This window comes from Oxyura jamaicensis, chromosome 28, assembly GCF_011077185.1.
Source record: "Oxyura jamaicensis isolate SHBP4307 breed ruddy duck chromosome 28, BPBGC_Ojam_1.0, whole genome shotgun sequence".
NCBI lineage: Eukaryota > Metazoa > Chordata > Aves > Anseriformes > Anatidae > Oxyura > Oxyura jamaicensis.
In genome coordinates, this window is record NC_048920.1 from 1,407,576 (window position 1) to 1,432,787 (window position 25,212).

At 51.3% G+C, this 25,212-nt stretch overlaps 1 protein-coding gene across 1 annotated transcript; it reads left to right on the forward strand.

Moving 5' to 3' along the window:
* The first annotated feature begins 650 nt into the window (after positions 1–650).
* Positions 651–24,084, forward strand: HOMER3 (homer scaffold protein 3). Its single transcript, XM_035348071.1, has 9 exons — positions 651–1,278; positions 12,195–12,351; positions 13,270–13,401; positions 13,825–13,932; positions 16,942–17,063; positions 18,004–18,160; positions 20,010–20,120; positions 21,067–21,147; positions 21,908–24,084. Exons 1-9 carry the CDS (start codon positions 1,274–1,276, stop codon positions 22,094–22,096), a joined length of 1,062 nt encoding a protein of 353 aa, XP_035203962.1. The 5' UTR covers positions 651–1,273; the 3' UTR covers positions 22,097–24,084.
* The last annotated feature ends 1,128 nt before the right edge of the window (positions 24,085–25,212 follow it).

Below are 25,212 nucleotides of genomic sequence, written 5' to 3' on the forward strand. Positions count from 1 at the left end.
CAGACTGACCTGTTCAGCTTCTGCTTCCAGCCCTAGAGCTCGTTATACCTGTGCCAGCTCAACCGAAAAGTGCTCTCATATAAATTTTCTTTCTACCAGGAAGTTTTTTATGGCTGTGATAAAGCCACACCATATCCTTTCCTTTGATGAACAGATGAAGCTCTTTTATCCCTTGAAGACAGAGCACGCTTTGTTCTTTCCCAGGGCTGTGCTGGGAGCCCCCTTTGGCCGTGCAGGGCCCAGAGGGGCAGAGGGGTCCGGAGGGAGCAGGGGAACCTCTCTGCTGCTGCTCAGCACCTGGGAACCATCACATCTAAGGTCAGTATTAGCTCCTCGGACCGAAACAGCACGCTAGGAGTGGCTGGGTGCTAATTACCCACTGCCTCCCTTCTTCCCAGGGCATTTCACTACGGCATAAAAACACATTACGTTAATTTACCACCCGTACAAACGCCTTCACAAGAGACGGAACAACAAAGAGCGGCCCGTTTCTGATAGAATCCGTCTAGCCAAAGGTAAAAGAAGAGATTTTTTTTTTTTTTCTTTTTTTTTTTTCTTTTTAAAAAATATTATTTATTTATTTTAAAATCCCAGCGCAGGGCTGCCCGTGGCCGGCAGGTGGTGCCGCCGAGCCGGCCCCGGGAATAAAGTCGGGAGAGAAGGGAGCGGAGAAATGTGACCGAGATGGGGCAGTTGGCACAGGGAGGAAGCGGATAGGAGAGAGCAGGGGAAAAAAAAAAAAAAAAAAAAAAAAAAGAGAGAGAGAGAGAACAAAGAAATCGCGCTGCGGGAGGACGGGCGGCAGAGCTGGCTGGACTTCTGGGGGAAAAACTTGCAGGGCTGCGGGAGGAGAGGCGAGCAGACGGCTTTGTCTGAAAGGGCTTGCAAAAGCACCACCTAATCCTGCCGCTCCCCTCCCATGCTGAAGGGAAGGAGGGCTCCTGGGAGCCAGAAAGAAGGGGAAAGCGTCGGGGGCTGCGGCATCGAGGCGGCCGGGGGAGAGCCCGAGTCCCCCCTGCTGCCGGGGGGGGCCGGGGGGGTGCGGGCAGCCCCTGCCCTCGCTGCCCCGCACGGTCGGGGATCGCTGGGCGTCTGGAGCCAAGAGCAAAAGTAGCAGCTTTCAAAGTGAGATTCCGGAGGAAATTTAAAGAGCATCCGGATCCGGAGAAAGACAGAGAAAGAAAGAGGAAGGGAGAAATAAATCAGAACGCGGAGAGAACCTGAGGCAGCTGAAGAAAGGACGGGCGAGAAAGAAGCTGACACCCAGGCAGAGATGGGGTGAGCCTGGCAGTTTATTATTCTTGAATCGCTTTTATTATTGATGGCAGCTGAGCTATTTTTATATTAACTGCAAAAGAAATGAAGGTTTAAAAATGCCCTTTTTTTTTTTTTTTTTTCCATATTGCAAGCTTTAAAGTTTAGACTCGCCTTTTATGTTAGGGGTCAGAAAGTAGGTAATTGCAAGTCTCTGCAACTTCCAAATCAACTCGTGTAAGGGAAGCCTCTCGTGATACATACATTGTGTGAAACCCAAACTGGGAGGCTCACTGGGAGGACTGGAGCTGGGCTGTGTTCCCAAACTTTTCCAGAAGTTGGAAGTTAGAGGCTTTGCTTGGCTGTTGTGACTTTGGCACCCGGTAAAATGGATTCCGTTTGCATTTCTAAATGAATAAATAGCTGGTTGAAATTCCCTGCTGCTTTAGTTTATGAGCCTCCTCAGATTTTCCAAGAATGAAATAGTGCTGCGTGGACGTGGCAGTGAATTTTGGCATGGAAATAGGGGCTTAGCCTGGTATTTAATTTATGCCCTATTTATAAGTCTCAATCATGTAAGTTTAAGGACCTGACGTGTTGCTGTGAGTTTCTTGTGCAATAACTCTTTGTGGCTGTGGATCTGTAGGAAACGTGTCTGATCAACCCCCTCCAAGTGTGTGGGTTTGACATTACAAGGCAAATAAATAAAATTCTTTGAGGCTTGTTTTCCTCTTGCTGACTTTCCTCTTGGACTGTCTAGATAAATGATTGAGCATTCAAACACATGTTCAAGAGGCAGGAAAGGCGGAGACAAAGAATCAAAAGTGACAGCAGTGTGAACGTGGCACAGATCCTTTGAAGTTGGCAGAGTCTGTGCTGATCCAGGATAAAGCAGAAAGCGTCCCTGTTTTCCTGTAACTTTTCCAGTGATCCACAAAGTTGCCGTAAAACTTCTAGAGCTGCCAGGAAGGGCGTAGCAAGCAGAGGGTTTGGGACTAGCTGGTTTATTTCCTAGGGCCACAGGATGAATCCTTCTTGGATTGACCACGGTTAACACCCAGCAGTTAGGTGATTTTTTTAGAGGGCCACCGGCTCCCGTGGAAGAAACATTTAGATGTTGTCATCATCTCAGCCTGCTTGGATTTCGCTCTGTTATTGGTGTAGTAGCAAAACTATTGTTAAACCAGAGATGACGTTTCTACCCAAAATTCCTTATTTCCACTTAACTCCTGAGTTGAAGTGTCTTCTTGCTCGCACGTTGATCACATGGGGTTATTAAGTAGCTTTCAGCAGCATTTAGATTCCTCTCCATACAAAAGAGATTAAAAGCACACCGCCTTTACGTGACGTTCTGGCAGTCGATCTTCGTTATTCTTGAAGCAGGGAATCTGGTCTTTGTTCCTCCCTATTAGATTTATTTTGTAACATCGTGTTCTGCTTTTCATGGACAGGCTGTCCGTGGACTCTTGTACCCGCTGCCCTGTAGGTATTGACGTTTTAGCATTTCCTCTCTGAAGAGGATTGTTTTTCATAGCACTTGATCGTGAGGGAAGTGAACTTGGTCAGGTCCTAGCTGGGTCTCCAGCGGACACTTCTATTTCTCTGACTCTGCTATGTGCATTCTCAAACAGAAGCACAAGCAGATGCAGCTTCTGATCTGATTGGGATAGAGTTTACCCACTTCTTCAACCAAATAATTCACCCGCCCTTGTCTACGCTGCCATCCCACTGACCTCTGCTGAGCAGGGCATCGTCGAAGGGGCTGCTGCTGCTCCTGGAGCTCTGGCAAGGACAGGTCGAAAATAGCAGCAGACCTCGGTGAGTTCTAGGAGCGAAGGCAGGCGTATGTGCCTGGAAGTGTGACGGGTCCTGTGGCTTGTAATGAAGATGCAGAGGCAGAATTTGTGTCGGAGGCATGGAGCATTTTGAAATGCATACATGTCTCCATGTCTCTGCTTCTAATTATTACCAGACATGTTTTTTTTTCAGGAGCGTATAAAGAATTATTTAGCTGCGCTCTGGCTCTGCTCTTTTCTAACTAAAATTATTGTACAGACTTCCAGCAGCAGTGTGTGTGTCAAAAGAAAGAGCTGTTGAAGCTCAGCAGCAGAAGTAACAGTTGTCCGAGGAGGGTGAGTGTGCAGATTGTGCTGGAGACACCCAGCAGCAGGGTGCTCAGCGGCCGAGGTGCTCTGTAGACAGAGGCTGGTTTCCAAAAAGGGTGGAAAAAGATTTTTGTTCTCAAAAAAAAAAAAAAAAAAAAAGGAAGGAAAAGGAAAGAAAAACCAACAAGTTATGTCTTTAAATGCCCTTGATCCCCTTTCTCTGTGCCTGACCTTGCATGCTTGCCACTATTCCCCGCGCTGATCCCGACAGGAGCATATTCAGCTGGGATTCCTTTGCTGCCCTTTATCTGCAGGCAGGCCAGGAGGCAGCTGCTTTTCATTCCTGTGCTAAACCCTGCCGGGTAATCTCTTGGGAGTGGGGGGAGGCCGAAGGGAAAGCAGCCCACAGCCAGCTCCCGCTGCTGGAGCTGCGCTGCTCAGCCTTCCCCGTGCAGCTGTGGAGGAGAAGTCTGGCCTCTCCCACCTGGACGCTCGCAGCATTGTGCCCAAGGTGACGTGATGCAGCACAGATTTGGAGCAAAGCTGCAGCTGAGAGGGCTTGGAAACCTCCCTGGCTGTTAGAACAAAGGGCTGCGAGCCAGCCTTCCCAAACTTTGTTCCTAAGGCAGTGGGGTTTTGCAGTTCAGTATCTAAAAACTGGTGTCTGGGGGGTCAGGGCCCAAATCTTAGGCAGGCAGCATCCAAGCGCGCCCTCTGCACCCCTTTGTAGGGAGCTGTGGTTGCCATGGGCTCTGGAAGGAGCTGCACCCAGTGGAGGGGAAGGGTTGGACTTGCAGAAGAAGTGCAGTGGGAAAGAAGTGCAGTGGGGTTTGATTCTGCATCCCCTTTAACCCACATTTCTTCCCCAGACAGCGCTGACACGCAGTCAGCAGCTCTTCAGGCTGCTGAGGGAAGATAAAAGGAAACAAAGACAGCAGCCGAGGAGGAGGAGACCGCTTCTCACGTCCCCTCTGCGTTCCAGTTCTGCCTTTTGAAGCACTGGGCTCTGAAACGCGGTTCCCTCAACCCACCCCAGCCAACCCCCTCCCTGGAATTATCCAGGGCCGTGCCGCGCCGTAGGGTTTCTCTCACACGAGCTGGTGATCCAACAGAAGGAAGAGCCCCGGCCCTGACGCAGCCAGCACGGCCTCCCAGCTGACTCAGCGTGGCGGTGGGCTGAGCGCCAGCGCTGAGCCACATTTCTTTCGTGCTCGCATGCTCACGTACCCCTCTCGGCTCTGCCCTGCGGACGCCCATCCAGGAAACCAGACCTTGCAGAGGGAAAGGGCTTTGGGAAGGACGGCAGCGAGAATCAGAGAGTTCCCACCCCGGCAGCTGGGAAATGCTTATCTGCTGCTGTGGCTGGCAGTGGGCTTTTATCAGCAAACCGCCTCTGTTTTGGGGGCTTTGAGCCCGTCCACGGGGCATAGTGTGAAAATACATTCCTAGGCCTCTGTGCTCTCGAAGGTATCCTGCTCCTGGCAGCAGGAGTAGCATACCCCAAAGCCCTTCCCTGCCCTTGTGGCTGAGCGCTGTTGTGCCCATGGGTGGCAGAAACAAATGATTCTGCTGATCTGGTACTTTGTGATTTCTCACCTGGCATTTTCGATTAGTTTTCTAGATGAAGGGGGACAACAGCCTGCCTGGATGCACAGCAAGGTATTTAGAATGATTCTCCACCCTGCATCCGAATGCCAAGAGGCTCCTTTCTCTGACAGGTAAATGAGTGTCCCTGCAACGAGAAGCTGCAGTGAGAGAGGAGTTGCACGTGAACTTCCTAGAGGTGCCCTTGACCGAACCCCATCCAGGAACACCACGACAAATGCAGTTTGTGAGGATGGAGCTCAGCACAATCCAGCTGCTGCCTCAAGTGCCTAAAGTACCTTATTCCTAAACCTTGGAAATCTGCAAGACTTGTCCCCCTGGAGTGCTTCAAACTTGGACTCGCCCACCAAATCTCTGTTAAAAAGCTGTAGGTTACATTTGTGTCTAGGATTAAATCCTGCCCCCTTGTCACATGCCTTTAGAACTTAAAACAGGATGGAAACATTAGGATCTCTTTGGGGAATGGTGACCCGAGAAGCTTCCCCCTCCCAAGCACACACAACAAGGTTTCTTTCTGCTCCTGCAGCAATGGGGCAAGTGAGCAGGAGGTAATAAGTAATTCAGCGAGCTAAATAGGCATGTTTCAGGTGGGAAGGCAGGATCGTGAGGCTACAGTTACTGAGGACGAGAAATAAAAGGATCTCAGTAGGAAAAATCCTCCAGATCGCACAGAGAAAAAAAGAAAAACAAGGACAAAGCATGAGCCAAATGCAGTGGTGCAGTCAAAAAGAAACCCCTCCCCACACCCTGCGTAGAAGCTACTGAGCAAAGACATTGCTGGATGCCATAAAAGATCTAAACCAGTGTTTAAAGAAAAAAAATAAAAAGGAAAAAAGGTTTCTTCCTCTCGCCCTTTTCCTTTCAAAGAAGTCTGGCAGGGGGGCTGCAGTTAGCAGCTGCCCTTAGGTTTAGGAACATGCTGATGAGAGCGAGCCTGTAACTGGCAAATAGATTTTCCTGAAGAGGTGGTGTTGGCCTTGGAAATACCCCAGGAAAGTAAAAGCAACAAAACATTGCTCCTCCGAGAAGGCTGTGCTGCGTGAGGAGCCCACCAGGCAGCTGAAGTTGGAGGTGTGGCAAAGAGAAGGGAACACACGGAGCTGCCACAGCGCTGTTGAAATTCAGGCATGGAGATAAGTGTTTGGCTGAGCAGCTCTTTCAGAGGCTGGCCGTCCCTTCTTCTGAGCTGGGCTATTCCTTAAAACAGGAGATGTTTCCTCGTGGGATTTTACACCCTTATCTCAGGGCTGGAGGTTGCAGTGGGGAACGTGCCTCGTTTCCAGCCCGGTCTGTGTCTCCTATGGCTTAAGCAAAAAAAATCTCTTCACCTTTTTACTTCTCTGGTGCTGCTAGACTCGTCTGCTGGCTCGAGAGGATGCCTCTGGTGAGGGTTAGAGAGAAGGCTCTGCAAAATCCTCCCATTCAAGACATCCCTAGCAGAGGGACTTACGGTGGGTTGAACCCTGTGTGGAATTCAGGCTGTGAGGCAGGACTGGCCCTGCTGCAGCTTGGACATCGTCGTATTGCGGCACGGTGGGCTGGCTCGGTGTGATGCCTGCGGATATCCCGATCCGTGTGGTCCCACGCACTGCTTCAGGGTGCTTCAGGGGACGGCACTGGTGCCAGTCCCTGGTGCTGCCGTTCCCTTTGGAGAGCTCTCTCCTTGGCGGCGGCTCATCTCCCTCTTTATTGCAAGGGAGATTCTCCAGCGTGCTCCGTCTGCAGGAGCCCTGGATTATTCCAGAAGCTCCTATTTAGGACCAGGCTTGCAGGCCTGCGAAGAGCCTGCATCCAGGCAGGACACTCAAGGACAGCCCATAAATCCAGTGACATATGTGTTCAGATTACACGGAATAGGAGAGGCAGCTCTGCTTTTAATCTCCTCCAGCCTTTGGCACCTCTTTTGCCTGCTGTTCCCCCGCCAGGTAAAACATGGCCCTAGTGCAAGGGAGTGAACTGATGCCACCTGTACCTCCCTGGCACCGGGCAGTGCTTGCAGGGTGTTCTCCCCCAGGTTCCTGGCAGCGCCTCGATGCGTCCCCACCTGCCGAGTTCCCTCGCTCGGAGGCAGTGAAAGTCCCTCCGGCCCACTCAGTCCTCACCACCCTGCTGACCCCATAAATTAGGAGGACAAATAATGATTTGCTCTCGTAGCAATGGTGAAATAAGCAGCTGTTCATTAAGAAATCAATTTGGATACCGTAGTGATGAGGACAACACAAGAATCGAGGCAGAAATGGGACCAGTGAGCAGTTTTGCATGTCAGCTTAATGACCACCGAGTCAGACTCCAGCCAGTGAGCAAATCAGTAACGATTGATCCAAACCCTCTCTTTGTGCCTTCTCCCCAAACACCAGCGACCTCCTGCCAGCAGCTCTCCTGAAGGAGAATCAAGAGGAGGTCTTTGGTCAGGCAGCATCCCGGAGCCAGGTGCTTTGCTGTTGCAAGGGACACGTGAGGAATAGGTGGATTAGTGAGGTTATGTCTCCATTTCTGTTTCTAGCTGTTTGGTTTAGCCTGGTGACGGGGAGCCTGCTGCTGGAGTGTTGGGGGATCTTTCACCTGGGGGAAATTTACTTCTAAGCTGTCTGTGGGCTGTGGGACTCTTAGATTTTACCCTTCCCCCAGGGCTGGGTACGAACGCTGGCAGAGCGGAGACCTGGATCCTTTCCAGTTGCCATCAGACACTTGCTGCTCATGTCTGCGTCTCGGCCAGATCTTTGTCCTTTCACTCATTTGATTCGTTTTTTCTTAATTATCTATGAAGGACAGCCCTGGGGGATGTAAGCAGGTTTATTTACACATGCCCTTTCCACTGGTACGTCTGCATTGTTACGGGGACTCCCAGCTGGGAGCACGAAAAGAAGAGTCAGCAGCTGAGGATGCGTGGTGTACTCAGCATATACCCTTAAAACACAGGGGAAAGAGGGCTGTAGAGGGAGAGAGAACATGACAGTTTGAATCCTGTGCACTTTCAAGACTATTTTTAAATGCTTTGTAGTGTTTTTGGAAACAGGAGGTCAGCAGCTTGGCCAGAAGCAAGCTGAAACAGACATTTATACATTGCTCTGCCTGTGCATCTTGGATCTGTCTTTCAGCACCTGCGCTTTTCCTGCTCTGAATTTCCTCCAGCACGTGTTCCAGTGCCACTCGGTCTTGCCTGCGTCCCCACCTTGCTAATCCACTCGGCTGTGCTGAGCTGTGTCAGACCCTGCCATGGTTCTGTGCTGCTGAAGAACATAGAAAGGGTGAGGCAGAGCCATTTTCATTTGCACCTTGTTAGAGACGTGCCCTGAGATTTGCAAACGTCACGGGCTCTGCCGTCAGGACCTCCCCGGAGCTCCCATCCTGTATTCTCACATCGGTGGAGTCTCAATTCCTTGGTTTTCTTCCCTCTTGGCTTGCACTGCTGCCTACTCACTCTGTTTTTCTTGCACTCCACCACTTAGACCCTTAGGAGAGCTTTTGTTTTGTAGTGTTTGCTCTAACCTTGTCAGACAAGTAGGTGAGCAGCAAAAGGAAGGTTTCCAGGCTAGCCGGCATCCTCTGCAATAAATTCTTGTACTAGCTAGATACATTTTGTGTCATTTTACTGGATTAAAAAAAAAAAAAACCTTTTTCAGGCAGTTGGGAGAAGGCAATGACGGGCTGCCCTCGTGGAGCCATCTTCAGCCTCCATTATCAGTGGCGTGCAAGTTGGCAGCAACTCTTCCCGTTTGCAGTGAGGGAAGGGGAGACATTGCAGAATCTTCTGAAATTCTTCTTGTTTTGCTTCCCTTGGAGGGAGACAGGTGCAGGAGTTCCTTCCCTGGCACCAAGCAGGCAGGTGAGGCTGCAGACATGCCCCGCTGCTGTTGCTACCAGTCGGCTTTCCGCTGGAAGCGAAGCACATCTGGTGTGGCTGGCAGCAGGCCTGCTCGCGGAGTCTGGGCGACTTTCACACTTCTAACTGGAAGGGAAAGAGCTCTCGGAGACAGCGTGAAGTTTTGTTGCTCCGGGGAAGACCATAAGGCATCAACAAGCGTACGAGGAGTGTCGAAGACAGCAGCGATTATGTAAGGACATGAAAAGTAGAGCGCCCTTCCCCACCAACACCAGCAGCAGAGCATATTTCAACGCACCTGGCGCATCTCTTGGTGTACCTGAGACCAGGGGGAAAAAAACCTCGTGCCCAAGGGCTGTGAGCTGCGTGAGCAGGCAGCCAAGAGCCAAGCCAGCCTCGTGCAAGTAGAAAAAGCATAAGCAAACCCCTGTGAAGATGGGCTGCTCTGTCTGACAGACCTTCCAGTGGCTTCTTATTTTCCATTCCTGGTGCTCAGAAGGAAGGCAGTGCTGGATTTTGTGGTTACACTGTGATTATGAGACAGCAGACGTCAGGGTGCCCCCTGCCCAGTGACCAGGAGGAACGCAGTGGGATTTCCACGTATCGAAAGACTCAGAGGTAGGCCAAGCAGAGAGGATTCACTTTCTTACCCCTCTGCTCCCTTTCTCTTTTTGAGACCTCCGGTCTCGATGGTAGAGGCAGAGCAGAGCAGGGTGGGGACCCCTCACTGCAGAGACTACTTTACAAAGCAAATGAGCAGGCAGCTGTCTGCACCTTGCTGGGGGACGGCGCAGGGCAGCCACAGGGGATCCTCAGGTTGTGCCTGGGGTTGTGCCTGGCTCCGTGCTGCACGCGCTGGGTGAATTCCCAGGTGCTGCTGCAGCACCGAGGCTGCGGGCAGGGAAGGTTTATCCCCAGTTTATCCCTGTAGAGAGCTCTGTCGGGGCGCGTGGCAGGGGCTGTCCCGTGCACCACTCGGTCCCAAACCTGCTGCAGTCAGCAGGAGACTTTCCACTGACGCTGGGCACGGAGCTCGCCGATGAGGAGCGAGCACAGGAATAACTGCTGTGCGTGCGAGGGGTGATCTCTGAGGAGGGTTTTCCGTCACGGTGCCGCTGCAGCCAGCGTCACGTGCGTGTGACTGGAGACGTTAGAGCCTTCCAGGCTCCTCTGTGGCCCTCTCCCAACAGCCGGCTCCTGCTGCCAAAGGGATTTGCTCCAGTTACACGGCTCACCCAATTAGCTGCCATGACAGGGAAAGAAAACTTATTTAGTGATGAGAGATCATTACAAATTACAAGCTCTGCGGGCTTGGGACAAACGAACCCCTTAAGTGCTGCCTGGTTGAACGCTCTGCCTGTGCTCTGCGTGATAAATAACAGCTGACTTTTTCCATCGCTAGGAAATGAATCGCTCTGGAGGCAAAACCAAAAAGGAGCCTCGATCCAGCTAGGAGATCTGAAAAGGAGGCTGCTGGAGGAGAGACGAGCACTAACCCCCTTGGCCTGTAGTCTGTCTTACACTTACTAACAAATGTCAACAACTGGGTAACGTCCCTCATTTGTTCTTTCTGACACTAGACGAGGACTTGGAGGTCAGGGTGCAGGGATGTTAATTATCCCTAACTCTTTACATACCGTGCCTTCAAGGATAAGTCATCGTCCATGTAAAACACGGGTTCTGTTAGTGGATCCCAGAGAATTTGAGTCTCATTTGAAAATCAGACTGTGGCTGAATAAAGCCAGCGGGCAAGGATACTCAGGAGGGGCTGGTTAAACTTCTATGCAGTCCGCTCCTGAGCAAGCGATCTGAGTCAGGACTGCAACCTGGGGACAAGGCTGGAAACTGGGAGGTAGAAGGGAATATTTCATTTCCTTCCTAAGTTTTGGTGATGCCTGTGGACAACACCAGGTACTGGCATCTTCATTCTGCTCACTGCAGCCATGAGGACTTGAAATGGGCTGGAAATAGAAATTTGTGGATTTCAGGGGCTCACAATTGTGACTGCGCTTTGATTGCAGCTGTTGAGCCCAGGGAGGAGGTTATGGAATGTATCCAATCCCATCAGACTTTGCTAGCTGTAAATAAAGAGTGTGGAAATGACCAGTGCCTTGGGTTTTAACCAAAGGCAAATGGAGACCCCATCCGCTGATGCACCTGGGCTGTTGTGTCACGGAAACATTCCTTCCTGCCTCTTGAAATGCTCAAGTTACATCCTGATGCGAGATTCAACTCCTGAGTTCGGCTTAGACACTACAAAATCGAGGCAGTGCTTGGTTCGGTGCTTTCGCACAGCAGCTGGGCATTGTGTGGTGAAGTGTTTCCTTTGATTCATTCTTAAGTGACTCGCTTTTAATCCTGCAGCGTGACCTCTTGCTGCAGGATGCGCTTCCCAAGTGTGAATCAAGGGAGGAAGAGCTGTGCTGAGGGGAAGGCACTTCTTGTGCTTACAACCCAAACCCACAAACCCATCCTCCATCCATTTCCCCAGAGCTCCAGCTCAGAAATATCCTGGGAAGAACACCCGGCACAGCAGCCAGAGAATCGCAGACGTGGTGAAGTCACCGTGAAGTGTGCACGGAGGTACCAAGGGATAGTGAAAGAAAGCTTCACATCAGGCTAAAATTAATGTATCCACCAAGTATTAGCATGACTTTGCCACCCCAGCTGCATTGTGTAGGACCAGCTGGTGTGTCCTAAACATGAGATTGTGGTGTCCTGTTTGTGCTTCTGCTCGTAAACTGGCTGCTGATCCTCGGGTGAATGCGTGTGTAAGACCTGCTAACCTCAGGGCAGAGCCTGTTGTTGCTGGTATGACGAGGCTGTGGTCTTTGGCAATGTGTGAAGGACAGCAGAGGAGAATGGAAAAGCTCTGGAAGAAGGTAGAAGCCTCTACCTGTAGTTAAACACCCTTGGTGGCTTTGTTACTGTATCAAGAGTATTTTCATAGACTAAGGTCGTTACTCTGCAGGGAAAGCTGTTGTCATCGTGCTGCGTGGATGGTGGGCAAAAAGAACACGCAAAAACCTTGGGCTTTGACTTTGCAGGAGCACCAGTGGTCCACGGGCATTAGAGGAGTGCCAAGGAAGTGGGGTGCTCCTGGGGAGAGCACACAAAAGCCCAAAGGTCTCCGAAAAGCAACTTACAGGAGTGATGGGGAGCTTTGGTCATGACCCTCTGATAAGGAGGGACGCTAGATGATACCAGTGCGAGGCTGCTGTTTGAGAGATCCGGGTCCATGGCAGCTGCAGTGCTCAGCACCTCTGTCACGGATCCTTGGAGTGGAAGGAAACAGCAGAAGTGCCCCTGGCACCGCATAATGCAATGTGGGTGCTAGAAAATCCATCCGCTTCCCCCACTGCTCAGCTTCCCCTCTGCCCTCACAACTCTGTTCATCTCTGTTGCAGGGAGCAGCCAATCTTCAGCACCAGGGCCCATGTTTTCCAGATCGATCCCGCGACCAAACGGAACTGGATCCCCGCCAGCAAGCACGCTTTGACCGTCTCCTACTTCTACGATGCCACACGCAACGTGTACCGGATCATCAGCGTGGGGGGCACCAAGGTAGGGAGTGTCTGCTGAGAGCAGCACATGGTTTGAAAGCAAGTTTGTCTCCAGCCAAAGTCGGTTCTGCAATTGATGTTTACTCTGTCAAGCTGGTCAGTTCTCAGCACGGGGCACTCTAGCGTTCTCACTGCAAGGAGTGGAAGATAAAACACTGTCTCTGTGCCCAAGTGTATTTAGTGTTGGACATTTGACTCCGTGCTGATGAAAAGTGTGCCGTAGGGTCTGATGTCCTCCTGCCTCCCCTCCTCTCTCCCTGTCCTCCCTGCCTCTGAGCATGAAAACACGAGATTTTTCTAAGGGCCTTGATCCTGTGTTAAAGCTGACCCTGTAGAAGGCAGAAAGGCTGAGGGACTCTCAGAGGCAGTCTGTTCAGTCACTACCGCAAGACAAGCTTAACTCTCCCAAAATTTTTGTTGATAGACATTTTTCTGACTTGCTCCTGAAGGCAGATATTCAGCAATCTTCCTAGGCAGTTTATTTTGTTGCTACGCTAACCAACAGAGTCTTTCGTAATAGCTAGTCCTAAGTGCCGTTTAAGCCTTTTACTTTTTTTTTTTCTCCTTACTTGCCATGAAAATGGAGAACATCAGAAAGTTTTTCAGTCCCCAGAGACACTCTGCCTCGTCTCTTCTCTTTCAGCAATGAAGGCCCAACGAAGCGTGTGATACTTAAGCTTTTTTCTTTTTTTTTCCTTTTCCTTCAGTAGACAAGAAGATTTATATTTGTTCACGTCACATAGCTAGACTAGAAAGACTTCTGGTCACCAGAACCCTGAATTGCTGTTTTATACATTAAAAGCAGGGCTTCTACCCCCAGTCCCTACAGTGCATTGTCATTATGGTGGTTGATCCCACACCATCATTCTAGGGCAGCAGCGTGGAGTTTTCTCTGACTCACTTTTGCCTCTCTCCACAGGCAATCATCAACAGCACCATCACCCCCAACATGACCTTCACGAAGACGTCTCAGAAATTTGGACAATGGGCAGACAGCCGAGCCAACACAGTCTACGGGCTGGGCTTTGCCTCAGAGCAGCACCTCTCCCAGGTAACGTGGCAGGTGCTGCCAGAGCCCTGATCCCAGTAGGGTGAATGTCCCTGAAACCCAGGAGAGATCAACCTCAGGAGAAAAGATTTTAGGGTCCTTAGATGTAGTGCTATTCCCACTGTGCTAAAGTCTAATGCACGATGCCAGGAAGTGCTTAGAGGAATATTTGCAGTGTCCTGAACGTCACAAAATGAATTTGGATTTAAGGCTCAATTTTTGTCATCTCTGCTTAGCTAATCCCACAGTCGTGAGTGCCATGGGTAGTGGCAGGCAGGGGCTATTCCCTCAATTTTATTATTAATTGAAGAGAAAGTAGAAAGCACGTTGAACAAAGTAGCAAAGGGAGGAGGAGTGACCCAAACATCGATTCTAGTTTGTTCCGCATTTCAGTAGCAGCAGAGTGACTTTTCCGCTCCCTTCTAGTTTGCAGAGAAGTTCCAGGAAGTGAAAGAAGCAGCCCGCTTGGCAAGGGAGAAGTCCCAGGACAAAACAGAGCTGACCAATCCTGCCCTGAATATCACATCTCACCAGGTAATGCTCAGAACCAGGCGTGGGTAAAGCTTACTGCTAGGGAAAATGGTCCCTGCGCTGATCTCTGGTAACTTGTGTGTGTTTCTATCCTTCATCCTTTTCTGCCCAAGGGCATTCTGGATAGACACTGAGGTTGGAGATTCACATTTTGATGGCATCTGTGGCCCTGAGGTCACTCTACTGAAGCACATGAAGTGGATTAAGTAGTGCTTAAGTGGAGCTCCTGGGAGGGTTTACAGTCCTCCCTCTTTGACACTGAAACTGTCATAATCACTTGATGTCTGGTAAAGCCATGCTGGAAGAGGTTTGGGGTATTTTGGTGGTGGTGGGTTTGGATTTTGTTTTCTTTAGAATGGCTCTCCCAGGGCTCAGCGGGACGGTAACAGGCAAGCAGCACGCAGGAGTGTGTGTTGCCTGGTTGAAGATTGTAGGAAGGGAGGTGCAAGGCATTTTCAACCTTTTTTTTTTTTTTTTTGGGGGGGGGGGCTGCAGAGGGGTTCTTCTCCCAAGTGTTTCTGGAAGGTGATGGTGTTGTCCATGGGGGTCTGTGGAAAGACAGAGACTTCTTAGCACTGGCGACTGAGAAGTCCTCACTAGATTATTTCCATTTCTGTCCTATTTCCACTATGGAAGAGAAGGAGCAGTGCTGTGAGAGCAGAACTCACTCTCCCCTACCTCAGGAACTCTCCACGAAGGTAGAGCTGCAGGCGTGACAGCCAGTCATTCAATTTTCTTTTCCCCAGGAGACCAAGCCAGAAAGCTTAAGCCCATCATGTATCATTCTCACACGTCACGCTTGCAATTGTTACCCGTCTCCCTGGATAACTAAATCAACTCCAGCAGCAGTAGGATGGAGAGGAGAGGATAAGCGGTGGAGGAGCCTTCCTGTCTTTTTCTCACGGTGCAGCAGTTCAGCGTTGATGGCGAAGTTCCTCTCCCAAATAGTGTGCTCCAGAGGTGACTGTGTGTTTCCCCGAGCTCCTGGCAGTGGGAGAGGAGCTGTAGGATGGAGGACGCTGCGTTCTCTGGGTTGAGTACAGATGGAATGGCAGCAGAGGAGGAGGAGGGAGTGCGAACAGTACCTTGGCCTGCAGTGAAAAGAGAGGGAGGTGGAGGCGGTGGCTCTGTGGAGACTGGAAATGTTGTCTGGGGTGGGAAAATGGGGAAAATGTGCCTTGCTGATGGCTCCCATTAACTCAACCCCATCCTAATGGGTGGAAAATGAGAAAGGGAGCAGGACAAAGCATTCGCAGCAAAACCAAACTTTTAGGTAAAGCGCTCCCTGGTCAGTAATAATTGCCCAAGACAGATTCACGGCCAGCTGCAGCCTGGAGAGCTCTCCCGGCTGGGAGGCAGGCTGGGAGTGGAGAAACTCCCTCCTGTCCTGTTTGTACCTGGCAGAACACATCAGGTGTCACAACAGATACGTCCAGCACCCCTGTGCTGCTCTGGCAGCTTGCAGCAGAAGGGAGAGCTTGCAGCACAGGAGAGCTCATGCACAAGCATGCAAGGCCCCTGCCCGCAGCCATCTGGCAGCCAGGATGCCGACACGGTGACACACGCAGTGTCCCCTGCCATGTGGGCACATGGACCTCGTCCTGCCTCTCCCAGCCTGTACGCATCAGTCCATCAGCCCTTCTGCTGCCGTCCCGCTGCTGATTTTCAGTCTCTGCATTAATAGAGATTCAAACAGGAGCTTCACCCTTGAATAATTGATCGTGTTTCTGTTTGCAAGTGAGCAGAGAGCGGATCTGTCTGCTGAAATTAAATCAGAGCGCTCTGATTTTCTGCATCTGCGTTAGTTTATTTAGGCTTCAGACTTCCAGAGCTGTGGAAATCCCAGGCCAGCAGCTCTCTCCTAGCCTCCAGGACCTAGCAAGGTGAGGCAGGGTTTTGCAGGTCTCGCTTCTTGATCATTCTCTGGAAGGTTTCTTGAAGCTGGTGTTCAATACGTCTCGTGGCCCCGTCTGGCTCTATTTATAGATGTCAGATGACTCCAAAGGCAGGTGGCTGTCCTTACCCCAGGCATGTAAGGGCTACCTATCAGCTCCAGCAGGCTCACCAGCCACCTGGTCTCACAGCCCCCAACTTAGGATCCCAGAGGCTCATTGCTCAGGGAGTCTTTTTATAGCTCAGTTTGCCGTGTGTGTGCCAAGTGTCTTCCCTGCTGTGAGGGGAGACCATGAAGGAAGGGTCTTCTGGAGGGACCTGTGGATGTAAAGTTTGCTTTTGGTTTCTGTGTGTTCATCTCTGCTCTCAGTTCCCTCCAGCCTGGGAGGGTGAATTGTCTCTGCTAGCCCTGATGTACGCAGGAATACAGAGCCGTGTCTTAACTCAAGGTACAGAAGCTGGAGTTGCAACTGAACCCAGGTGGCATAGCAGGTCTGTGTTTAGAGTTTTAAGTCTTTCTGCTGCTCTGAGAAACGGCAAGAAAATCCTGCTAGGAATTCAGCAAAACCCTGAAAGAGCCGACTTGAGCAGCTTGGTGTGCCGGGCACGGCCGTGGGACTTGGGTTACAGGCTGCAACATCTCTGACATTTGTCAGGGGGAAGCTGGGGGCCAGAGAATTCAGTACCTCAAGTCGGGAAGGAGAAATAGCTGGTGCGTGCAAGCTGTGAGCCCACCTGCTCAGGGTGTCTGTGCACTGGGATCGCTGCCCCAGCATGGCATGGAGACAGGGAAAGGGAGGACGAAGCAGCAGAACAGGGCAGCTGCTGGAAGAGCTGAGCAGGACAGACACCGGCTTACCTATCCAAGAGACAGCCCTGCATCCCCACAGCTTCTGAAATCACAATTATACCATGACTGGTGCTGAGCCATACTGAGGGTCTTTGCCACACCTTGTCATGTAGATGTTGAGCACAGCTCCTCCTAGGAGCTAGGATTGAAAGCCATGATCTCTCACAAGTGTGATAAGAACTAGATCTGGGAATGAGTTTGCAGGGACCTTGTGGCCACATGGCTTGTCTTCACTGCCATAAGATAACCTCCTCTTCCTCATCCCTCAGGTACTTCCCAGCCCCATCATCAGCTCCAATGGACCAGGAGAAGATAAACTATTCCGAAGCCAAAGTGCAGATGTTGAGATAAGCACAGAAAAGGAGCGGCTGAAGAAGATGCTTTCAGAAGGGTGAGGCTGCCATGAGTGCTCTCTGCTCCTAACATCTAAACTCTCTGTTTTGGCAGGATTTGGAGCATGTCGCTGTCATCCCAGTGCTCACAGAGCCCCTGAACGACTGAGTGGCCTCAGACCAAATGCTGTTAATCCAATACTACTTGTTCAGTTAGCCAAATAATGCCCCAAGTGTGCCCAAACCCTCCACAGTACCAATTTCATTTCTTCCCCAGGAGAAAGTTCTCTCAGCTCAAAGGTGAAATTTGCTGTTGCTGTAGCACGGGAAGGAGAATGCTTTGTGCCTGCAGCAGGGATGAGTTGCCAGTTGTTTGCAGATCAGTACTCTGTGATACCAGAAGATGTTCACACTTTTCCAGCTAGCCTAGGGCTGCATTTGTGTTAATTCCCCTGATGATTCCAGCAACATCCCTGCTGCTTCCTGTCTTTGTTCAAAAGACTCAGGGCTAGATTCTGCCCTGTGGCTCCTGCTGAGCTGGGAGCTGAACACTTAGAATATTTTTAAGTTAAAAGCAAGAGTCCTGCGCTACCTTCTGAGTCTAGGGTGGTAGGGTTTCATTCAAAGCAAACTTGGATCCAACAAGGGTTTAAGAATGGATTCACAGCCCTAGGTGGCAGAACCCCTTCCTAGTAGTTGTGTCACCCCCCCCCGCCCCATTAATCTCACACTGTGCTTTCTGCAGTTTCAGGAAAGCACATGTGGCCTCAAAGTCCAGTATTATGTGGGGATAAAGGAAAGAGAAGTAGATTCATGGGGTGGAGGAAGCATTTAAATTTGGGAAGCAAGAGTCAAATAGAAAGCTGTGCAGGAAGAGGGAGCACTTACAGGAGCATGGTTTCATTGTGTGTTTGCACTGGGGTGTGGGAGGAGAGGGAACAAAACCTTTACACGGAGACCCTCACACTGTCCTGCACACCCTCCTGTTCTTTTACACAGCTCAGTGAGTGAGGTCCAGTGGGAGGCTGAATTCTTCAGTCTCCAGGACAACAACAACAAACTCGTGGCTGCTCTCCACGAAGCCAACGCCAACGTGGACCAGTGGAAGAAGCAGCTGGCTGCGTATCAGGAGGAGACGGAAACACTGCGACAACGGGTGAGCGCTGCAGGGACCTTGCAGAGCAGATCAGAGGAAACCCTGTCCCAGAGCCAGATGGTGCCCTTGACCCCGTTCTTCCCTGAGGTTCCCTCAGTGTCAGCAGGAGACAGGATTCAGATCCAGGATGCTGCATGCGCCTGGCAGGGAAACATACCAAAGAATAAGGCCACATAACAAGGGACCTCTCAGAAGAGCTCCCGTTTGCTGCAGAGCAAGCTGGGGGTGTGCTGAGTCCTTGCGGAGAAAGGGAGGAAACCAGAGCCCAAAGTCAAAATGCCAGCTTCCCTTCAGATTTTCTGGGGATAGTTCCTAGCTGCCAGCACTACTGAGTAAGGACCATGCTTCCCCAGAGCTGGACACCAGGGCAGTCTTTTGGCTGCTGATGGGAAGGATGGACATCGCTCTATCTGCTATAATTAGCTGGAATCCAAGCTGCAACATCACGAAAGCCATGTGGCACAGTACAAACAAGCCCTTGTTCGGTCGGAATAAAAGGATCATTTGACCCACGTAATGTCAGAGAGGTCGCAGATCAACTGAGGAGCCCTGTGTGCATCTGGATAGAGCAGTGACAGTCACACAGCTGGGTTTCTTGGGAGGGGAGGGCAGCAGTGTATCTGGGAAAGGGTGTGAGGACAGTTGGAGTTCAGCTGGGAGAGGACTCCAGAGCCCTGGAAAAAGAAGCATAAAGCCATTTGACTTCTAGATCACACACTATAAAGACAGCAGGGATTAGAGCAATTAACAGCTGTTTCCACTTGATGGCTGTTGTGTGGCCAGTCTGTGCAGCAAACAACTGTCCCCTGGGATTTGCTGTGCCTGCTGCTAATTCTCAGTGCTGGAGGCAGGCAGTAAAAGTTGAGATGAACATTTTTTCTCCTCTGCAGCAGAAAGCTGCCCTAGGCATAGCGTAGGTCTTGGCTGTGTGTATGTATGCGTGCATTTTGGGGGCTGGCTGAGACAAGCTTCCAGTTCCCTGCCATTGCTCCATGCATTCTCAATTGTTGGGTGGCTGTTCTCACAGCCAGGGGATAGGAGTGAAGCTTTCTTGAGGCTTGGGCAAGGGGCAGCCACTGTGGACTTCATAAAATCACAGAATAAACCGGAGCTCTGTGAAACATCTAGATTTTTGTCCCTAAACCAGGGCATTTGGGAACCAGAGCTGGTTGACTCTGATCATGACCATGTGAGCTTCACATCTCGTGGTCACAGTTACAGGAATCCTGGATCCAGGACTTGTGTCACACCAGGGGTTCAAGGCCTGTCTGTGTGAAAGTACCCAGCTCTGGAGCTCCGCTTGTAGAGCTCATTGCAAGCCCTGTGAGAGCTTGGGCCTCATCAACAGCTGCTCCAGACCTTCTGACGAGCCTTTAAAAATGAATCCTTGCATGAATAATTTAAGCCACTGGGCTGAATTTTTCAGGAACGGGGAGCACTCCTGGGCAAACCCTTACACCAGCTCTGCTCTGGTTGAACTGCAGTAACTCCCTTGCCCTCAGCAATAGCCGCCTGGGGATGTAAATGGTGCTGGACCTGGCCATAGCTGTGGATTGTAGGCTCATATGCTTGAGCTGAAGCCAGTCAGGACTTGCTGGAAGCGCAAAACTGCAGGAGAAAGCAGAGACAGAGTCTCTAGACAGAGTTTTGCTGTACTGCATTTCTGTGCATGGTCTGTGCAGAGCAGAAGGAGGGATTTTTTTCCTAACAACCACAGGAGGGAAGCTGCTACCCTGTTGTGAAAGCCCTGTTGGATTTGCAAGAAAGCCAAAATGTGAGAGAGAATGACTGTTGGTGATAAGGCATTGGGACACTTCTATATCTCTGAGCCTTGCTTGTTTCTGTGTAGGTAGCAGAACTGGAGTCGCAGGGGGCACATGATTCCTCCAGCGAAAACAACAAAGAAGAGCTGAGCCAAACCCTCGAGGAGCTGGAACTACTGATCAAGGCTAAAGATGAGGTAATACTCCCTCAAAGCAGAGGAAAACCTGAATCTGGGTGGGCTGCCAGTCACCAACACCCTGTCCTTTATAGCTTGTCTGAGATCTGAGGGCACCTCATGCTCCTGCACAAGATGTTCATGCAAGTCAGGAGCTTCCATAAGCCAGCACAGCCCCCTCAGTGACTTCTTCTCCCCAGAGAGACAAATCTGAGTGGTAGTGAAGTGCTGGGAGTTTCCCATGCAAAAGGTCTTGAGCACAGAGTCTCAGCCAGTGCACAAATGACAGGGCTGTCTTTAACACCACCCCCCCAACCATCTTCAACTGTAGTTAGCTTCTGGTGGAGTAATTGCTTCTTGCTTTCAGTGCATTTAAATTAATGATTTAAAGCTGAGTTTTAATTACAGAGGCTGTGGAGGAAGGGAGATGTGTAGAGAATCTGATTTGCACAACTGCTGGGTCTCTGGTAGCTGTGCTTCAGCAGGGTGTGTGACCGGAGCCTTAGGCTTGGAGCCACACAGCAGAGATAGGGGCAGGCAGGTGTTTGGGGGTTGGCACGTGTTTTGGGCTTCTTGCTCTTTGAAGAGATCTCGTGCCCCACCCCAGATCTACTTGGGGTAGAGGTAAAACCCTGGGGAAAAGTGGGGCAGAGTGTTGACCCAGCGGATGAGCAGGACCCCCATGAGCCTGGGATGGGATTTTGAGCAAGGATGCAGCAGAGTCACTGGGCCTTGCTGGTACCCAGCCAGTCATCTTGGTTAGGGACTGGGGGCTTAGAGGCAGCAGGTACTGCAGAATTGGAAGGTCAGAAAGGGAGGGATTAAGGAAGTCAGACTTTGGAGCTGAGTGTGGTTAAGTGATCCTTGGAGCAAGGGAAGGGGCTTTTGCTGGGCTCTGTGGTGGGAGGTGGACCCCTGCCGGGACAGGGGTGGATCTGGTGTGATGCTCTTCCTCTTTGTGTTTTAGGAGATTCAGATGCTAAAAAGCCAGAAGTGTGGTCGATGGGAAGCAGAGGGCGAGCGTGAGGAGACCCTGCAGAAGCTTCAGGTAAGGATGATGAGGACCGGTTCTTGCCTATGTCTCTGTCTTCCTCTGCCCAAACTGTGTCCCTCAGAGATACGATGAGGGGCACCATAAGCAGGCAGTAGCGAACCCAGCCTGCACGTATTCTCCTCTAGCACTTGCTGTAGCCCCTGACATGGGACTGGGAGGGATGGCAGTGTCCTGTAACCCTCTACCTTTCTCAAGTCCTGCTCAGCTTGCTGGATGGCCAGGGATGGCTCGGGGAGAAGAGCTGTGCCTCGATCTGGCTGGCAGGAGGGATGCAAGCTGCTCTGCTCCTCAGGCCAAGGACCCAGATGGAAGCACGATCTGTTGTGCCGTCTCTGGGGGCACCGCCTGCACGTGCTTATCTCTGAGCTACTGAACGAGGGGATCTGCTACGGGGCTCAGCCCCATACCAGTGCACTGGTTTTCATGGAAGGATAGTATCTGCAAATATCAAAAGACCTGGAGATGATAGGTATCAGGGGAGGTCTACATTGACAGCACCTGTTCAAACTGTGGGCAGATAGATGCCTGGGTTTGAGGGACACACGCTCACATGCACGTGTTTACCGGGGTGCTGTGGCTCAGGATAGGGAGGAAACCCTGTGAGAGAGCTGCTGCAGTCCTGGGGCGGCTGGGTGTGGTCAGCTTTGTGCTGGGGTGCTGGTGGAGCTGTTTGGTGGAGATAAATGTGCTGGTCCGTGAGCAGCAGGTATCGGTGCTGGGGCAGCCACCTCACTGCACTCGTGTCCTTTGGCAGGAGTTGGAGGCTCGCAACGCAGAGCTGGAGCGGCGCCTTCACCTGGCCGAGCAGACACTGGCGGAGACCCTGGCTGAGAGGGAGAAGGTCCAGAATGAAGTCACCAAGGTGGCGGAGATAATGGATGTGAAGATATTTGAGCTCAGTGAGATCCGTCAGGGACTAGCCAAGCTGGTGGAGAGCAACTGAGCAGCAGCGTGCTCGGAGGAGACACCTCCGGAGGAGGGGAGCCTGAGCTGGGACTGGTCGCTGACAGCAATTATGGTCACGGAACAGCCTCGAGGCCTGTTCAGGCAGGATATGCCACCATACCAGCAGCTGCCTGGACAGCGTGGAGACCAGCTGCAGCCACTTCACTGCCCCTTGAACACCCAGATGGAGGGCAGAGAGGATCTGAGCTCCTGAATCCTCCACAGGGAGGATCTACAAGCCACAGCCAGGCCTCTCTGGACCCTGCCACGGCTGTGGCATGGTCCAGAGACTGCAGCTGTCCCTGTGCTGCCTTCCCAGCCTCCCTGCTGCCACACTGTCTCCAACATTTTTACCGTTTTCTAGGGGAAGGGGCTGAGCAGCCTTTGCATTTTTTTCAGTAGTTTTTTAGGGAACCACTTGCCTTTTGCAGAATAAGCTGCCTGTTTCCCCACCTGGAGAGGGAGAAGAGGTTCCAGCACGCTGAGGACATCAGTTGCTCCTCTTCCTCTCTCCCAGCCCTAATGACTTTGTGTCTTTCTAACAGGAGCCAGTAACACAGGTCACTGTCAGGAGCTTCCAGAGGTAGCAGCCGCCCCACTGCAGAGGAGGGTGCTTCCCTGACCGCGTGCCCTTTCCACTGTTCAGTCACATCCTCCAGAGGAAAAAAGAACTGCAGGTTTCAAAGTTCTTATTAGTTTAACACAGTGGGATTTAATGACTTGTTAAAACTTCTTCAAGCTGAGAGCAAAGGCCTGGTTGGGAAAGGGGCATCTGAGAAATGAGACATCCCCATGGGGATGGCCAACCAACTGCTAGATTGGCATCTCTCCCAGCCTCTAAGGGCTGCAGTTAATTGAAATTAAATGGAGCAAATCGCAGTTGCTCTTGGGTGTTTTTTTCTTTTTTTTTTTTTTTTTTCTTCTCTCTTTTATTGGGCAACAGTCCCCAGAGATGTCCTGCTCTGTGTCAGATGAGCCGTGTTCTTTTTGAAGGGTACAGGTCCCAGCTTGCCATCCTTGGCCAGATTAAAGGAGAACATTTGGAGCATGCTGGGACCAGTGCCCTCTGGGGGCTGTGGGAAGTCCGTGGGTTATTGTAGATGTTGTCTAGTCATAGGAATCGAGGGAGGCACCACAGAAACCTGGAAGGTTGTGTCTCCCCCGCGGTGCCCTTTGAGTCCCCCGTAGTTAGCCAGGAGCATGCGTAGCCCTGTGCTGGATGACGAAGCAGTGTCTGTGTAGTAGTTAGTAACCTTACAGGAGTGTTGGATTTGGATTCTGTGGTCGTTTTTTGCCCTCTTTGCTGCTGTAGGTTAGGCAGAGACAGCAGTAATCCTGGGAATGTTTCACAGGTCTGCAGAAACTTTAGGACGTGGCGAGCGCCGGCTGCCACGTGCTGCCTTCTCCGCACCCAGGCAATCCTGGGCAGCTCCTCAGGGCCTGCCTCTCCTTTCGCTCACCTGGTGACCAAGAGAGGAACCCACAGCTTCCACGCACCGCCTGCAAGTTGGGGCAGGATTAGGTCTGGCACCTCGGGGATCTTCTGGAGCCGAGAACTGCTGGTGACTGTGTGCTGGATTGTGTCTAGGCAAAGCCCTTCCCTCTCCCAGGGGTGATGAGGAAACAGCGAAATTTCCAGACCTGTGTAGCCAGGGAGGGGCTTTTCTGTTTGGGTGTTTGGTTGTTTTGGTTTTGGATTGGTTTTCTTTTTTTTTTTTTTTCTCCCTTTTTTTGGTGTGTGTGTGATTGTTTTCAGTGTTCTGCTTTTTTTTTTGTTACTGATTTTTATTTTATTTTATTTTGCATGAAGTGTTCTCAACTGTATGGGACTGGAGCTACTGTAGTAATACTTGTTTCAGGGTATTTAAGAAGGGAAGGAAGGAAGTTGGGTGGCAAAGATTTCTAGGGACTTGTTTACCACCCCACGCCAGTGTTGATGTTTTATTCCTACAGGAGCAGCCTTCTTTGAAATAGAGATCAGCTCCAAGAAAAGGTGTGTTTCATTTGTATCTCTGTCACTGGAATACGGGGGGACAGAGGTGGGGCCTGGGTTTAAGGGAGAAGGAAAAGTTTCTTATGTTCTCTCTACCACTGCTCTCTCACACTTCTCTTCCATGGCTGTGCCCCAGGCGGAGGAGCCGGGTACAAATCCTTACATTTGGGTAGTTACCACTTCATAGCTCTGCTTGTGCTCAGCATCGGGGCCTTCCCCGTGTCATGCTGCTCATTGATCGGGGCTGACCAGGCCAGCGTGTGCTGTGCCTGGCTGAGTCAGCTCTCCTGAGGGAGGCCACGCTCGGGCTGTTCCCGAAAAGCGAGGGGAAGGCCCGGAGTCAAGCTGCTGCACATCCCGGCAGGGCTCCCTCTGCACCCCTTTCACTAAGCTTTCTGAACAGCCTGTGCATCGCGAACAAACAGCGCTGTCTGCCTCTGGAAACTTTGCCCTCGGAGCTGCCCGGCTGCCCTCAGCTCGGCAGGGTGCTGGACGTGGTTTCCTTGCACACAGCCTCGAGGCCAGCGGCACTTTGCCTGCGTTCGCTGTGCCTCACTCTGTCGGCTAGGTACAGCCCTTACCGTGCTCCCTTGCTCTTCCATTGTCAGGAGCCAGAAGCTGAGGCTGTTTTCCTTTATACTCTTCCCCACGGGTACGAGTTGCAATTCTCCTCCTCGCCAGAATAATCTGAATAGTGGCTGTTTGATGAGATCTGTCCTGTGCTCAGCATTTGTTAAGAGCCTTCTATCGAGGTATTGCAGAGCAGCGTGATGGATGGCTCTGGGAGGCACTTTCCTTTGCAGCCTTCCCTCTTCTAAACTAATGAAAACCCATTCATCACCAGCTATTTCCACAAATGCCCTAAGTCTGTGGTTAGCAAAGAGACGACCCTACTGTCAATGGTATAGCAGAAAAGCGCTAATTCCACCTGCCCCGTTCTAGTGACCACTTAAGAAGGGCTCCATTTGTGTTTCAGAGCAGCAGCACTCTTAACACACCCCCACCATGCCTTTCCCACCTCTCACCCCTTCCCCGTTTCTGCTTCTCCTGCTTCAAAAGAAGAAAATACCACGTTACAAAAGCCAGCGTTGAGTGTCGAAGGGCAAGGCTGCAGTTTTATG

Excerpts from the sequence above, each read along its gene's own strand:
- HOMER3 (XM_035348071.1), top strand. Across the intron at positions 12,352-13,269 it reads TCAGCGTGGGGGGCACCAAG|GCAATCATCAACAGCACCAT; the intron begins GTAGGGAGTGTC and ends CTCTCTCCACAG. Across the intron at positions 21,148-21,907 it reads AGACCCTGCAGAAGCTTCAG|GAGTTGGAGGCTCGCAACGC; the intron begins GTAAGGATGATG and ends GTCCTTTGGCAG.